This window comes from Sinocyclocheilus anshuiensis, unplaced genomic scaffold (assembly GCF_001515605.1).
Source record: "Sinocyclocheilus anshuiensis isolate Anshui unplaced genomic scaffold, SAMN03320099.WGS_v1.1 scaffold967, whole genome shotgun sequence".
Taxonomy (NCBI): Eukaryota; Metazoa; Chordata; class Actinopteri; order Cypriniformes; family Cyprinidae; genus Sinocyclocheilus; species Sinocyclocheilus anshuiensis.
In genome coordinates this window covers 436,226-454,133 of record NW_015542427.1, presented here as the reverse complement: position 1 = coordinate 454,133, position 17,908 = coordinate 436,226, and the positions used below count along the sequence as shown (strand labels likewise).

Sequence of the window (17,908 nt, the reverse complement as noted above, 5' to 3'; positions counted from 1 at the left end):
ACTGCTGTGTGTGTGCACTTTGGATGGGTAAATGCAGAGCACTAATTCCGAGTATGTGTCACCATACTTGGCCACGTCACTTTTACTCACCCTCAAGGCATCCTAGGTATATATGTCTTTCTTCTTTCAGGCGAATCCAGTCGGAGTTATATTAAAAATTGTCCTGGCTATTCCAAGCTCTATCATTGCAGTCAGCGGGTGTTACAGTTGAACAGTCCACAAGTCGTCAAATAAAGCTCGCGCATTCATAATAAACGTGCCTCACACTGATCCGGGGGGTGAATAAAGGCCTTCTGTAGCGAATCCATGTGTTTTTGTAAGAAAAATATCCATATTTCAAACGTAATAAACACTTTTCTCTCACTTCCGTTATCCGTCATACGTGGATGACGCAGCACGTATGCGCAGTGCGCGCGCTTCTGAGATATGCTAGTCTCGCGAGTTTGTTTATAGGAGCAAAGGAAGCAAAGTTTCCTTACTTTAGCAAAGGAAAACCAGTCTCCTCTTGGCTTATATCGAAATCCTCCGACATTTTTCTTTACAAATCTTCGGTTTGTACTTCTAATTCATGAACAGCATTTTGTTCTCTCTCCGCGTTCGTCACTAAATGATGTTTTATTAACAATGTTCGGGAGGAGCACGATCAGATAATCAATCAGTGTGGCCCAGGTGGAGCTTGTCAGCTAATCACCTTAACAAGCACAATACACATATATATATATATATATATATATATATACAGCCAACTTGCCTCAGTTCCCACGACAGTTTTCCAGCATCCCGCCTCCACCCCAACACCTCACTACTAATCTAATTTCATCCCATTCTTGGGATGGGGGGATGGGTGGATGGGGGGGAGTTCTCTGGGTTCGGGCTTTAACCCGAGCTCGGAGCCCTCCCTCTGGACAGCACGCCAAATATGCTACTAATTGCTCAATCACATTATATGTTAGTGCGAACTCGCCGACGTGCTACATCATCCACGAGGAATGCCTATGACAGATAGCGGAAGTGAGAGAGTGTTTATTACGTTTGTAATATTGATATTTTTCTTACAAAAACACATGTATTCGCTACAGAAGCATCCTCGAGGTGTATATGACTTTCTTCTTTCAGATGAATCCAGTTGGAGTTATATTAAAAATGGTCCTGGCTATTCCAAGCATTATCATTGCAGTCAGCGGGTGTTGCAGTTGAACAGTCCACAAGTCGTCAAATAAAGCACGCGCATTCATAATAAAACGTCCCTCACACAGCTCCGGGGGACTGTGGACTGATCAACTGCAACACCCGCTGACTGCAATGATAGAGCTTGGAATAGCCAGGACAATTTTTAATATAACTCCGACTGGATTCGTCTGAAAGAAGAAAGTCATATACACCTAGGATGTCTCGAGGGTGAGTAAAACACAAGCTAATTTTCATTTTTGGGTGAACTAACCCTTTAAGAAGTGTTTCTTATTATCAGTGTTGAAAACAACTGTGATTCTTAACATTTTAGTGGAAATCGTGATACATTTTTTCAGGATTCTTTGAACAAAGTTCAAAAGAACAGCATTTATTTACATTTGAAATATTTTATAACATTATAGATGTCTTTAGTGTCCCTTTTGATCAGTTTAATGCATCCTTGCTGAATAGAAGTATTAATTACTTTCAAAACAAAAATATCTTTTATTTATTTATTTTTTTATATATGGTAGTGTACCCATGTTATGCTCATGTTCTGACATTTCAGAAAGTGTTTCTGACTTATTTAACACAATTACACTAGCAACGGTTACTGTTGATTGGTTGTGTTCTGAGAGCGTGAGGAACGTGATCGAAAGCAGCACTGAAAATGCTCACATTTTGATGTAATTAGCCACATTCCTCCTCCGTAAATCACTAATCTAATCCTGAGATCTGTTGACCTTTTTGTAAGTCTCTATTCTTGTGTTTCTACTGAAAAATACAGCCCTTTCATCAGGAAACACACACGCACTGTGTAAGATTTGTGCTTTCTAGACCATTTAATTCAGAATATAATCCAAAACATTTTGATTCTGCTGTGATGTTATTTATAAGGATTAGGTGTAAAAATTGCTGACTTCATTACTGTTCTTGAAATTAAGTGATTCTGAAATTTGGTCAGTTAAATTTTTTGTACAAATTATGGTATTAACTATTTAATATATATATATTGACCAAAACAGCAGATTAGGTTTTTATATTCACAGTTCATGAATTTTAAAATTAATGCATAATACATTTGGTATTATTACAGTAATGATCAACTATTAAAATCCATAATCGGTGTAAAAGCACCAGTGTGCATATTTACACCCCAAATGTTTGAAAGGTTGATTTTAGGATATCAAGTTTTTTTTATTAGTTTAGTTTTAGTTTTTTTTTTTGTTTTTTTGTGCAAAAACCTAGCACACAGCAGTACTCATTGAAAGAATTTCACAAAGAAACCCTATTCTACATGTTGCCCATTAAGAGATAGACTAGAAAATAATTTGATGTACTCCTGTACTTTTTATCATACTTTTTTCTGTATGCAGTAGTAATATTTGTGAGTTCAGACTTCATATGTAGACTGTAGGTTCAGACAAGAAAAGTACCAAACATGCATCCGTATGAGTGTATTCTTCTTTTGCCTGTGTTTGTGGAAATATTAGTGAATGCAGAATGAGTCATTAACAGATCATAATGTTCATTGGTTGGTTCTGTCATTGACATATTTGCGTTTCAGTAGAGGGAGAGTATCGCCGGTAAATTCCACTTCGTGTTTTCAATCAGTTATGTGTGTTTGTCTGTCTTTTTTGTTCTTTCTTTGTTACGTTTGGGTTGAGTTATATAGTTTCATCTTTAACAAACCCACAAGCATACACTCTGGTGAGGGGCTATCCCAGAAGAAGACTGTTTCCCTTCTAGAGAGCTTCTCTCTCTCTCTCTCTTTCTCTCTCTCTCTCTCTCTCTCTTTTTCTCTCTCTCTCTCTCTCTCTCTCTCTCTACTTTCAGATTATTGTTTTATGAATTATAGTATTTGATGTCTTCTCCGGCCACATTTGATTTGTAGTGAATATCCTTGACACTTGAAGGATATTCAGCTTAAAATAATCGGATATGTCACAAAGGGAAACATAACCCATTCATAAAAGCTTACTCTGCCTCTGGCAGCCACTTTTCTTGCGTTTTGAATGATTCTGAATACTATCTAACTGGCAAGGCTATTCCCATCACCTGGTCTAACGTCCCCTACTTTCCTTGCACCTTCTCCTGTGGCTTCTACTTAATCTTTCCTTTTCTCTATCCTCCCTCTTTCAGAAAGTACTACCAAATAATCTCTCCCTTTCCTCTGTCCCATCTTTTTCCTCCTCCTTTTGCTTTCCCTTTCCTTCTGTTCCTTCTTGACCCTTACATCCAATGCCAACAGTCCCTCGTGTGCTACTCAGCCACCTGAACAGCGAACCAGGTACCAGGAGATCAACCAGCACCTTTAGCTGAGCCTAAGCCCGTCATCTCAACCTCCCGTGCTTCCTGTCTTCACTGTCTGTTTGTCTTTGTCCCTCCCGTCCCAATCACTTGCATACAGTTGTCTTTTTGTCTGTGCATCACGGCGTGTGAAGCATGGTAAATGGGCATATGTCGTCAATGTTTGTATATGATTATAAGCAGTCTGAGAGAATGTGTTTGTGCACACTGTCCACTACGAACAGATGTCTTAATCTATTCTTTTTAAGATTCACATAGAAACATAACTTTACTTTGCATGCCACATTCTGCATTGTCTGAAGTTGACTATTCATTTTACTGCAACGGTAAAAATGAATTTGAGTTGGATCCTGACCAGAGGATTCTCTTTCCTTCATGGGAGAATAATGAGTGCAGTGTCCAAGCAGGGCGGTTGTGTCACCTCAGGATTCAGAGATTTGCTGATAGAGTGCTGCAGGAATGAATGCTAAAACCCAGGAATGAGTTAGCATGATTGAACTTAGTTCCGTCGTCCCAAAGTCTTTTGAATGGGTTTTTGATTAAATACCTGAAAAGAGGTCTGTGTGGTTAACACAAGCTTAAGATATTTTCATATGATAAATGGGGTAGCTAAATGACATTATAGAGGTTGTTGGGGACGTCATCACGGGTAAACATCATCTACTCACTTGTCCACTTTTGCAGCATCACTCTTGCAAACTCTTCCAACTCAAGCTATCCAACTTGTAGATTTTAAAGATAGAAAGAGTTGTTGAAAGCTTAGTGGTGATGTTGAAGTTTTGCAGCCATGGTGTAGTTCACTAATATGGCCCTACTTTAGCTTTTCTTCTGCAGATTTTATTTAGGCGTCAAAATTAATGTTGCGTATGTTTGTAAAGATTATCTTGATGGGCAAAAAAGTGTAAGAATCATGAATTTGTGTTGGTCACAGAGGTTATTTTCTGCAATAATCCAAAAGCTGATGGAAAAATCCTATTGGATTTGTCGAGGGAACCAGGGTGATGCTACTTCCAGGTTGTCCTACAAAAATGTGTCATCCCTTCAGCACTCTATTTAGGCCCAAGTATTCAGAAAATACTTTGCTCTTAGGGTAACTATGGCTGAATCCCAGTTTTCATATTGTTCTTCCACTATAATATACAAAAACAAAGTCACAAATTGCAGCGCACAAGTAGTGATATAGTGTGTCAAAGCAGGCTTTCATACTAGCACTTTTGGTGCACGCCTGGGTTTATTTGACGTCAGAGTTCAGATCGCTGTTTTCTGAACTCACGTGTGCACTGGCGAACCGTACCAGAGTGGAGGGTACAGTTCATGTGAGCTCCGGTACGGTTCTTCTGATGTGAAGGCAATCGTACAAAATCACAGAAGTGAACTACTGTTAATGACCCATAAATTAGTCAAACTGTATTCATGTTTACTCACTCGCTTTCCTGACAAGCATGACTGACGCGCTGCAAGCAGAGAGAATTTATTTCTCATTTCTGCTTGCAGAAATTGACTCCCGTGTTCTTTTGAACCTTTGCATTGCAGTCATAACAAATAGATGCATGTGTCGTTCTGTGTTGGTGCCTTAGAGACTAATATAAGTTGAATCAGTCTGAAATACAATATGAAATTCTCTCTCTGTGGCACTATTCAATCAAATGGCCTTTTAATACATAAAATACACCCCATGAATCAGAATTTAATTGAATCTGTTTTGAAATCCATTCACGCTTTTGCTGCAGATCTTTGTCTCTGTACGTCCTTTCAGAAGTATGTGAATTGGGATTCAGCTTACTATTCTCCTTAACCATAAACTAAATTGTCAATGTATCTCAGTCAGTCCAGCATTAGTTGAACAGTCAGCAGTGTGCAGATGTGCAGGAGACTTTGAAGAGACTCATTATTCTCCCTTTCCTGGATTTTCATATGTTTGGATCCGAATGCTGAGAGTGCAAAACTGACTATCCTGTGAAGCACATGCCCCTCACTCAGGATCGTGCCAACAGTTATGCCTCAGTCAAAAGCAGCAGCAGCATTAGTGCATACATGTTTTCACCTCCATTCGATTTCTCTCTTCTCTCTCTCAGTGCCCACTGCCAGTATGACCCGATTGGCTCGATCTCGCACTCACTCTGCCTCCAGCATGGGCTCGGCAGACGGCTCCCGCAGCCGCGCACATACCAGTTCACAGATGGAGGGCGCCACCGGCGGCCCCGTCAACGACAACCAGACCAGACCACAAACCATGGAGGTGTCCTGCTAAAGCACCCAGAGCCAAGCCACCATTTCACCTGGGATCATCCGCGTGTTGCCCTTCTGCACCTCAGGCGGCTTTGTCTATTTTGGGGTTTTGTTTCCACTCTGTCTCTCGTTCTACTTGTTCTCTTGTGGCCAGAGAGCGCTGGTCTAATGAAGGGATGCATTGTTTGATGTAATCCGTGTATTTTACATATTGGAATATTTTTCCACTGCATGGAAGCACACTAATCTTTTGCTGATGTTTTTACCTTGATTTTGATTGGCTTACTACTTTATTACTCCATATTTGTGTCATCCTTTAGAGATTCATTTCCACTCTGGATATGCTTCTTGTGTATATATTTTGCTGAAGGCTGTTGTATTTTGAAAATTCAGAGGGTATTCTCGTCTGTAGCCGGAGAGATTTCGTTCCCTCTCTTGCTCTCTCTAAGGTCTTCCTGCCCCGTGTTTACTATAGAGATTACCAAACCACTTCACTTTCTCCTTATCTAATTTTTTCTTCAGTACTTCATTTTCTAGACTGATTTCGGTCTCTTTTAGAGGGTTTCTACAGCTCTCAACTTATGCTATCGGCTATCATGGTTTCACATTAATTGACTGTCTGCCATTTGTAGTGCTTCTAGAAAAAAAATCTAATGATTAGCATGTCCCTATTTAAAGTGTACAGTAGACATTTATGTTAGTATTAATTATGTTTAGAGCTTACTGCAAATGTTTAATTCAGTTTGATTGAATTTGATCAATCTGATTCTGTTTACATGGAGAACTTGTACTGAGTTTTAGACCAGAACCCCCCTAATAGCAAAGACTTTGCTTAGGTTTGCACTTAAGTTGATGTAAAATATTTTTCACAGCCTGTGCTTGGGAGATCAGCTACACCAAACAAGCCAGTAACTGAAGCTAAGTCCTGTAGCTTGTTCAAATAACAGTTCAATTTACCATAGAGGGCATCTAGCGGTATAACAGCATTATTCCTCTAAATGCACTGTACAGTAGTAACTGGTAAATTATGTGTATGCTTTTGGCTTAAGATTCTCCATTCCTTCTGTACAGCGGGCTGATGTTCCAATAACCTCTTATTATTTTGACTACTCTCTTAGATTCTGAAGTTTTATTGTTCTTGGTCTTTATTTCATTGAATGGCAATTCCCTGTTGATTTGCTGATTGTACCGCTGCCTTGAGTGAGTTTGTGATGATGCGTTGTGCTTTGTCCTCCAAGCATTTAGAGGGCGCTGTACTGCATACTATCTGCTGAGTATATCGATTTGTACGAATATTGAAATAAAGTAGTTGTACATAAAATTTGGATCTGTCTTTATTAGGCAAGTTGTTAAGTCAAGACACTTCATGAGTAGTGTACATTTTTGTATAACAAAATTTATGAAATGTTAAGTTTGTATATGCAAATGAGGCATTACATAATTAAATATGCACTAATTTGCTTAAATTTCCTGAACAGAAATCTGAACTTTGGATAAAGCAGGTTCAAAATCCTTCTATTTGGTTGACATATTAAAACATTTTAAAGATTAAATATATTAAAGATTTTGGATAGCTCTTAGAAAGAGGGAAAGAAAGGAAAAACTTAAATATTATTTTTAAAAATAAAGTCTTACATAAATCAGGTGAATGTTATATGAACAAACCCCTCTGTAAAACAAAAAATAAATAACTTTCTGAATATAGATAGGAATAAAACTGGAAAGACTGGTGTATGTAAGTGTTGATGAAGTGGAGACTTCACTCAAACAAACAAATAAATGTAATTGAAATCTACAATTTTTTTTTCCAGTTATGGAAACAAAATGGCCCTAAATCTCTCACAAGACCTATGTATGTCTTCTATACAAGACCTATATCAACTATATATTCTTTTATGTTCTGTAGAAGAAAGAAAGTCATACACGTTGTGAAATGACATGAGGTTGTGTAAATGACGGATTTTCCATTTTTTTGAGCTTTATGGAGCTGGGAGAATGTAGAAAACAGTCAAAGAATACGAAATCATGCTTTGGGGCCAATAAAACCTTTACTAACGTTATAGTTGGACCTCAGGGAAGAACAAAGTATGACGTGACCCAAATCACTTCAAAGCGCCATTTCATGCACTGGTAATCAGATGCTCAACATGTACTTCTGTGCACTACCCATCACACTGAGCCTTTTTTGTCATCTCAGCCAGCTGTGAAAGTTTCCGATCACAAGCAAGTTTAAAGGTTGTATTGATCGCATGCGGTCCGAGATGACACCTCTGAAAGCTATTTATAGAAACTGTGGCATGCGCACTTTAATCACTTAACACAACATTGACCGCAGCAGAAAAGATAAGTTGATAAGAGATTTGTACAATGTCATTTTCCATGTGCACTCAACTAGATCAACTCAACTTTTATGTTTGTCATTTTCACTTACCGTACAGATTTGCTGATTTGCTTCTCATCTGAAATTGGCGCATAGTGAACTTTGATAACCCGGTAGGATGACAGCCTACTACAACTATAATTAACTTAGTCCATTTGTCATGGGAATTGGCGTCGGAACATCTTCAGCGATATCACTTTATGTGACACCCTTTTCAAATTAAAATGGAAAACTTTTTAAACATTTTAGCTGTTCATTACACGACAACAGCGTTTTGGGAGCCTGAAAATGCAAACTTTTGAAAACCAGTTTCAAAGTGTAAGTTTTTGGAAATTTGTCTCTGTGTGCACTACAAAAAAAATTGTGAAAACAGCACCGTCATGCGCATTCATATTACGTGTTTAGTCTATATGAATGCATATGTGCGCAGACATGTAGTGTTTCTTTACCAAGTGACATCGCCATCTACTGGCCTGGCATGCATAATACAGTGTTTCTAGTCGTCTTTGCAGATCTGCGTGAATGGGTATGTTTTTCACAACGTTGTCGTCTGTATGCAAAATGTTACAAAATATAAAAGAAAAAGCTTTTCTGTAACAATCGTAGAATCGTTGTCTTGCAAACATAGCCTAAATGTCTAATGTGCGAACATCTGTGAAACACTGAACTTATGAATTCCAGTGCAAATTGTGCATCTCTCTCTCTCTCTCTCTCTCTCTCTTTTTTTTTGCAGCCAGAGTTTAAAATGTTAATGAGTTGTCATTATTTGTAGCAAGACTTGTTTTACACCTATACCCAGATGATTTAGTTTCCATGACGCTTATTGCTATGGCAATTGGTTTTGGTACATTTGGGAATATGTGAAATTAATATATGCAAAAACCAGCACTAGACAATTTCTGAACCTTTCTGAAACCTTCCTGAAATATCTGGAGCTACTTCCGTTGGCGTCTGTATTACTGCATCAATGAGCCCATGACATCATGACATTCATCTCCACCAACATCTGTGTTGTGTATTAGTACAGCTCGAACATTTGCAAAACACCTTCTCCAGTCTGTTCTCGCTGTCAGGCATCTGTGCGTCAGCAAAGGAGTGACAGTTAGACCTGTTCGTCACAGGAAACTACAAGTGTCTAGTAAATAAAGCTTCCTGCCACAGTGTGCAATGCTAAAACACTGAGACGACCACAGCAGCATCCCACAGTGACACTTCACCTGAAACTGAGCTCAACTACTGCTCCTCAGCTCCTCAAGAAAACTTGCCTCTCATCTTTACGGAAATCACTCCAAATAGCTTTCTAACTTGGCCATCTGAGTTTTCAGGCCTTTTGCACACATTCGTATGCAGACGCGCAGGTGAGGAGATCTGTTCGCTCATAAGGAAGGATTGTCTTCGTTGCTAGCCTGAGGACCATGAGGTGAGTAAGAGACTTTATGTCCAAATTTCTCTCTTTTTAAGGTCTTGAGGCAGAGTGTGGTGGGCTTTTATTCATTCAGGAGGTTTATCCAAAGCACAATATTACAGTGCAAAATAATGTTTAATGTTCACAAGTGAATATAGATTCATAGTAATTAAAATACTATTTTTGGTTGGGATGAAGAAGGGTAACAATTTTAAAATGTGTAAGGAAAATATACCAAAAAAAAGATATAAAAATATTAAAAGAAATACTGTTATGTGACTGGTCTAAAAAAATAAAAAATAAAAAAAATATTTATATATAATTATATATATATATATATATATATATATATATATATATATATATATATATATATATATATATATATATATATATATATATATATATATATATATATATATATATATATATATATATATATATATATATATATATATATATATATATATATATATATATATATATATATATATATATATATATATATATATATATATATATATATATATATATATATATATATATATATATATATATATATATATATATATATATATATATATATATATATATATATATATATATATATATATATATATATATATATATATATATATATATATATATATATATATATATATATATATATATATATATATATATATATATATATATATATATATATATATATATATATATATATATATATATATATATATATATATATATATATATATATATATATATATATATATATATATATATATATATATATATATATATATATATATATATATATATATATATATATATATATATATATATATATATATATATATATATATATATATATATATATATATATATATATATATATATATATATATATATATATATATATATATATATATATATATATATATATATATATATATATATATATATATATATATATATAATTATATATAAATATTTTTTTTATTTTTTATTTTTTTAGACCAGTCACATAACAGTATTTTTTTTAAATCAACGTTATTGTGTAACATTGACAAGGAGCTCCAAACCTCAAAGTCGTAATCTTGAATCTTGAATCAAAGTCAGAATCGTCTTGAAAAGTGTGCGCATGCATAGGCGCCTTGCTTCAAAAGGCATTTCAAAGACATTTTTGTTGTGAAATGTGTTTGCTGTGATTCTTGAAATGCGTTTGGTATGATACTTTCTAACAACCTTTCTAGCAACACGTTTATAGTTCAGACTTGAGAACTCTTAAAGATGTATTAAATGGCTTAAATACTGCGAAAAATAAATTCAGCGCTGCAGTTGCAACAGGAAGTTAGTAACATTGCTCTAATCTTTGAACACATGTGTTTATCCCCATACACTCAGAAAAAAAAATGTTGGTGGTGAAACCATTTTTACTCTGAAATTGCTAGGAAAATTCACAAATAATTTCAAAGAAACAAGTACCACACTGAATTAAAATTTTGAGAATGACTGAAACAGATTTTTTTTGAAAAACGTACTCCAAAAATCTATAAGTTCGAAAAAAATTATTTATTTATTTTTTAACAAAAGTGCACCCATGAGATACAATGTTAAACATAATTCAAAAATGTAGAATATGTCTTTAAATGGCTGCCCTTTAGTGGTAGGTTTGTTAGTTTGTGTGTGATTGCGCTGTTAAAGCCTGTATGATGTCCTCCAGTGTAGCTGTGTTCATATGTTGGTCATGTAATCAGTTACGCACATGTTATTTTGGTGCCCGGGGTATGAGGTCTGTAATTTGGACCTGGAGACCCTGACGACCTACTGAGACCCATCTGTGGTACCAGGTGACCATCTGCTCCATAATATCATATAGCTGTGAGACCAGTGCCATTGCATTACAGTATGATATAGAAAAAGATCTCTAGTGAATGCTAATTGAACATTATTATGAGGGTGTTGAAATTATAGCGCTGGTGACGTGTGTTTACTAAAATTATTAATAGCAGGGATTGAACTACATGGTTATTACAATGTAATTGTACAATGCAATAAGTGTTATTACAATGTTATAACGTGTAATAAGAATGACAGATTTAGAAATACTAAAAAAGGTAGATATATATGTTGATGGTTGATGGTATTCTAGCACATGAAAAACCATTATGCATAAATGTTCTTGGCAAATAACCAGTTTGTTTTGATCAGACTATCCAGTTCATGAAACCAGCTGATTTCCTTTAAATGATTTACAGTGATCATTTTTCATACCGTCCCTGTGGGAAGGCAGTGGAACATTGCTGAACCTCGGCACTTTACTGCCGCTTCATCGTAATATAAGAGTCATATGAGAATATGAGTCACATTATATTATGGTTTCATTTTAGCTAATATTTGACCTGTTATTTGCATACTGAATCGTTTTAATCTATTGAATTTGCTGTATATGTTTTTTATTCATGCGCACATGTATCTCTTAAATAACTGCGGCTCGTGATGTAACTGAGCATGACAGAAAATACTAGAATGTTCTCAGCATTTTACCAGATCTATTTTTAGAACGGCCACCCTTTTTTATTGCCCAAGGTAAAGTGTGTGATATTGAAAGTGCAGATGGAAAGTTTTCATCAAAGTACACAAGTGGTTTGTCAGCATCCTTCCTCTTAATGTTCAAAGTATGACAGAAGAAAGCCATGGCCTGATCAAACTGTACATCAGATTTGTTTTGTTTTTTTACTTTAATGAAAAACCAAAATTAATACAAATCAAACAATGCTAAACATATTCTTGCTCTTCTGTCCTTAGATTGTGGTTCCCGTCAGCATTGTGTGCCTGAACTCTCCAGAGCAGCATGGGCAGTCAGCCCAGTAAAGACCGGCGTGGATCCAGCTCACATGCTGTTCTCTTGGACACGGAGGAAAGCACTGACCTGCTGACCATGGGTGAGTTCAGCACTGCAATACACACTTCATATATGCACAAGGTGATTTCAGAACTGCAGCACTTACATGCAAATAAGTGCAATAGTGAAGCTCATTCAGATGTGCGTATGTATTCACAAGCCAATTTTTATTGACTGTTGCAACTATAGCATTCAGTGGTGCTTTACTAGCACTCATACTTAAGGGTAAGAATTTCAGTGCATAACTTGTCCTACACTGTTATGAACATGAATGTTAGACTGTAAATATCTTGTTAAATTTATTGTAAAAAAAATTTTACTGTAAAAAAAATAATACAATGACAGTGATTCAGGTATTACAGAATGGCAGATGTATATTTTATGAACTGATAAAATATTAATACATCAGTTCTATCCACTTGAACTACTAAAATCTGATTTGTAAATTAAAATGTACTGATAACCACCATAATAATACTGGTAGTAAAATAGAAATCCGTCTGATAAATCAGAGTTCATCATAAGTGGCTTGTCCATAAAACATGACCGATACTCGTACAGTATATAGACTTGCACAGGGTCAAACACATGATAAAAGATCAAATGTAGCATAAACCACCCTAATGTACATAACTGATAACATAAATAAGTTTAAGAACCAGTGCTATATAAATAAAATATAATATGTGATTCGCAGGGTTATTATCATTAACGAAAAATGAAACCATAAAAAAAAGTCATTACTTAAAATAAATTTTCATTTAGTTTAAGTAGTAAAATAACTAAAACTTAATAAACTAAAATTAAATGATAAAACTTAATAAAAGCTATATTGACATTTAAAAAATAAACTAATAAAGAATGACAAAAGCACAAACAAAATGACTTTTAACTAAAATTAAAGTGAAAACAGAAAATCTAATTCAAAGACTTTTGGAAAAGCCATATAATTGTTCTCCACCATCAGTTGTAAGGTGGCTCATATTTTAACTTGCAAAAAGCATTATTTTATAAACATTACATCCATTAAAACTAAATTATATGTATGTAATTCATATTTCCAAAAACCATACATTTTAAAATTGCATATAAAACAAATGTACATTTTTATTATTTAAAAATTACATTTTTTAATCATGTGGCTTGTTGAGGTGCTCTATGCTAAACCAACAGGACTGAAAGTGTTATGATCTTTGATCTGCAGACAGTGGTAGATTTGTGGTGGTGTCCCTGTACGACTATCCGTCCAGAGGTCCGGGTGACTGCGCCATCCGAGTGGGAGAGAGGCTCAACATTTTGTCAGAGTAAGTGTGCTGTTGCACAATGGTGCCTCATCACAGGAAGTTGTCTGATCGGGACGATTATCTGATGATATAACGTGTGTTACAGTGAGGGAGAGTGGTGGAAAGTCAGTTCATCGGCCACAGGAAATGAGAGCTACATCCCCAGCAATTACACCGCCAAAGTGTACAACAGGTGAGCTGAACTCACACACGCTAGAGCACTTTGAAAATCGCCTCTCTCTATTGGTTTAGAGTGTGCATACAGTACATCATGACATCACACCCACAGTCAGGTGGTCTGTTCAAGTGTGTTCCATAAGTGACATCATCATTATTCCCCCCCGAGGCGGTGATGTTGTTTTAGTTTCTGTAGAGTGGGCTCAGCTGGGTACAGTGTGATCTGATTATCAGTTTGGGGACGTGCTGTACCTACAGTGACCCTGCTGATCGCTCACTCATCACATGATGTTCTAACGCTCTACCTACTACTCTTTCCTTCATCTCTACTCTTGATTTTGTCACTCATCTGTGTTTGTGTTCGTGCAGGTGGCAGTTTGTGGGTCTCAGTAAACAGAAAGCAGAGGAACTGCTGATGCTCCCCCATAATCAGCCTGGCTCCTTCCTCATCAGAGAGAGTGAGACCTACCCAGGTACACCCGCACTAATAATGGATATATTACCAGTATTTTCCTACAATTTACTGAGTTACTGCAAACATATCCACAGTGCTTTGATCAGATGCTTTCTGAACTGCTGTTTTCTCACAGCAACATTTTTTTTAAACCCAGGTAACCACACTCTGTCAGTGCGTAAGAGCAGCTCACAGGAGCACGCTTCTGTCAAACACTACCGTATCAGCTGCATTGAGAACGGCTGGGTCTACATCTCTCCCGGACTCACCTTCAGGACCCTCTCATACCTGGTCGCACACTATTCAGGTACACACACACACACACACACAGATACAGCCAGTAACTCATTACTGACACCCAGTGATTGTATGTGACGTTGCAGGGTTTGTGTTTGATACTGATGTGATACATCAGGGCTGGGCAACTTCGTTCCTGGAGGGCCACTGTCCTGCAGAGTTTAGCTCCAATCCTAATCAAACACAACTGCCTGTAGTTTTCCAGTGATCTTGAAGACATTGATTAGCTGGTTCAGGTGTATTTGATTAGGGTTGGAGCTAAACTCTTCAGGACACCGGCCCTCCAGGACCGAAGCTGCCCAGACCTGTCATACATGATACTAATAGTTTTGACTGAGGAAATGTTTAAATCAAGTGGACTCACACGACAGGTGAATTCCAGTCAGTGCCTATAAAAACCTGTTTGATACTTCATAATTTTCAGTGTTTGAAAAAAATTGTGGGCGACAAAAATGGCTGAGAATATGGCAATTCTACAGCTAACAAACTTGATGCTGTACCCACGCTGATAGATGTCAGTAGTCAAAGACCACTGTTGTATCGTCGGAAACCAAAAAAACAAAAACAAAGTCGATTATGTAGTGCACCATTAAGTAAATAGTACTGGAAACCACCCAAAAACACCTTAGCAACCACATAGCAACATGCTAAAAAATATATATAGTTTGGCTGAATGTGCAGAAATGTAAGTGTTGTGCCAGATTTTAAGTGTGAACTGTCCCTCAGAAGTTTCGGACGGACTGTGCTGTACTCTGGGGGAGCCGTGCTACATCATTGGATCCAACAATGTTCCAGTGGTCACCGGCCTGCCTCCGGTTGCCGTGAAGAGGCCCACTATAAACTGGAAAGACGTGAACAGGTGCGTCAGATGCATGCAGTCACAAATGAAGTGACTTTAAACAGATGGATCACCCAAAATGTACAAATCTGTCATCATTTACTCACCTGTATGAGTTTCGAGTATCTGCTGAACACAAAAGAAGATATTTTGAAGAATGTTGGTAACCATAGACTTCCACGATATTGTTCCATACTATGTATGGATATATTGTTCCATACTATGGAAGTCAATGGCAACCATCAAATGTTTGGTTACATTCTTCAAAAGAAGAAAGAAATTCATACAGGTTTGGAACAACTTGAGGGTGAGTAAATGATGACAGATTATCCCAAAAAATATCATCTTTTCAAAACCTAGTAGAGTGGTTTCTAAACGAGTTCTCTTTGCAGCTCCATGATTTTCGGGCAGAGTAAAGACAGTGCGGAGAACTCTCTAGTGAGCGAAGGACTGAAGGAGGCCATTAACTCGTACCTCTACATGACGGAGGAATGTGAGGACTGCTGTCAGCTCTGGGACACATGAGTGGAAGACCGTCATGAGACTTGGAGGACGAGTGTTTGAATGACTTTAGACTCTTGATGCTGTGATATGGGATGAACTTTACAGAACCGAACCCAGAAACGAAAAATGAACCAAAATGCATCAAAGCGTCTATTTTCATTCGTGCATTTCTGCGTAAAAACTTTAAGAGCGAAAGCGGTGTTGGATGAAGTTCCCGGACGCGCGCACTGACTCATTGCTGTTCTTCCAGAGTGGGTGCTGGAGACAAAGATGTCACAGTTTCCTGTGTGGACGCACTCCTGGCGGACATGAAAGAGAAAACGACTGAAGGAAAGAACGACAGAGGGGTGTGTGAGTGGGAGGGGGAACACAGCTGGGTGGCGCACACATCCATTTCCACTCCACTCACACTTTCTGGAACTTTATCAGTGTCGTGCTTATTACAAATATGATCACAATCAGAGAATGATACGTCACAAGAAGCACAGAGAAGCTTTAGCAATGGTATCAGAGAGTTTGATGTCATTTTTTGTTGAAAATGCCAAACAAAATACGTATTTATGACTTATGACACAAATGTTGTGAATCTTTGTAAATATATATGGTCGCTTAAAGAGATAGTAAAGACCCAAAAAATGAAAACTGTCATTTACTCACCTTCACGCCATTCCAAGCCTGTTTGAGTTTCTTCTGTGGAACACAAAAGATCAGTTTCAGATCCCATTGACTTTAGTTGTATGGTCAAAAAATATAATGGAAGTCAATGGGAATCGCAGCAGTTTGGTTATCAACATTCTTCAAAAGATCTTCTTTTGTGTTCAAAGTCATACAGGTTTGGAGCAACATGAAGGTAAGAAACCCGTGTTTTCATTCTTGGGTGAACTATCTCTTGTGATATATCGACATAAGTTATGTTCTTTTAAATAAACTCAAGAGAAATAAACAAGGTCGTATTTGTATTTGTAGAAGCTGACAAAAGCATCTTGAATGAGGTGTTTCCTGTCAAGTCTTTGCACCTATTGTTCAGAAAAGAACCGCAGTCTTGAGCAGCAGGAAGTGAAGGGTTATGCATTGTGCAGGGGGATATTCATACCAGCTATGTTCTTACCGTGTAGTGCTAATGAGAGCACTCTCAGAATGGCTTTAGATATTAAAAATCAGAATTGATTTGAGAAGTTCAAGGACTTTTATCTGTTACATAAAACCACAGTTTCTCCTCCACACGACTTTGATGACAGACATTTGAACTAAAGATTTCCATTTCATATAATCTTGACAGGCTGTATGTTTCCCTACATGTAGTAAAGTGAATGATTGGCACAGTAGTTTGTTTGATGATAAAAGGTAGCGCTCAGTTACATTGCAGTGCCACATAGAGGCTGTGGTATTGCAAATATACATCCATTGTGTGTTTGTGTGTGTATATATATATATATATATATATATATATATATATGAGTGTTTAGACACTTGAATGTCATTAAGATAAATTAAACAACATTTTTCAAAGGAAGTTAGCACAAGCACACTTTCATGTCTCAAAAAGTCCTTTAGGTTTCTGTTATAAAAACACTGTTTAAAGTCTGCATGAAATCAACAGATCAGCGTTTCAAACAACCTTTACAAACACCCTTTCACCCGTCACGACTCCAACATCACAAATACAGCTCTTACGGGGTTATGAAAGTGACGCATGCCTCAACAGGTTAAAGTGGACTACTTTCAAAGAAAGGTCCAACATATTAGCAATACTTTTAATTTGAACTTTAAAGAAACTCCACAAGTTTGTCGCATCGATTGAAACCCAACCAGTCCATAAAATTCCTCCCATCTTGTAAAAACTGCCAATGTTTACCCTTGTTTTACTTTGTTGTCTGTAGGGTTGCAAAAAGGTAGAAAATTTCCAGTACATTTTGGAAACATTCCAGAAGTTTTGGAAACTTTCCAGGATTT

The 17,908-nt window shown here is 36.8% G+C and overlaps 2 protein-coding genes across 5 annotated transcripts in view; both read left to right on the top strand.

The window, feature by feature from the left end:
• The window catches only part of LOC107693556 (protein NDRG3-like), a 71,821-nt gene extending 65,570 nt beyond the window's left edge, over window positions 1-6,251 (top strand). For all 3 annotated transcript variants that reach the window (XM_016492997.1, XM_016492998.1, XM_016492999.1), the window contains one exon: window positions 5,556-6,251. In XM_016492997.1, coding sequence (XP_016348483.1) covers window positions 5,556-5,731 — 176 coding nt within the window. In that variant the 3' untranslated portion in view covers window positions 5,732-6,251. The remainder of the gene's footprint in view (window positions 1-5,555) is intronic.
• Window positions 6,252-8,892: 2,641 nt separating this feature from the next.
• On the top strand, window positions 8,893-16,749 carry LOC107693557 (src-like-adapter 2). 2 transcript variants are annotated; one of them, XM_016493001.1, is made up of 8 exons: window positions 8,893-9,509; window positions 12,306-12,442; window positions 13,607-13,706; window positions 13,792-13,878; window positions 14,232-14,335; window positions 14,474-14,623; window positions 15,340-15,472; window positions 15,844-16,749. In XM_016493001.1, exons 2-8 carry the CDS (start codon window positions 12,352-12,354, stop codon window positions 15,974-15,976), a joined length of 798 nt encoding a protein of 265 aa, XP_016348487.1. In that variant the 5' UTR covers window positions 8,893-9,509; window positions 12,306-12,351; the 3' UTR covers window positions 15,977-16,749. The 2 variants fall into 2 exon arrangements, with proteins under 2 accessions (XP_016348487.1, XP_016348488.1); XM_016493002.1 differs by having other exon boundaries at window positions 8,894-9,509; window positions 15,343-15,472.
• The last annotated feature ends 1,159 nt before the right edge of the window (window positions 16,750-17,908 follow it).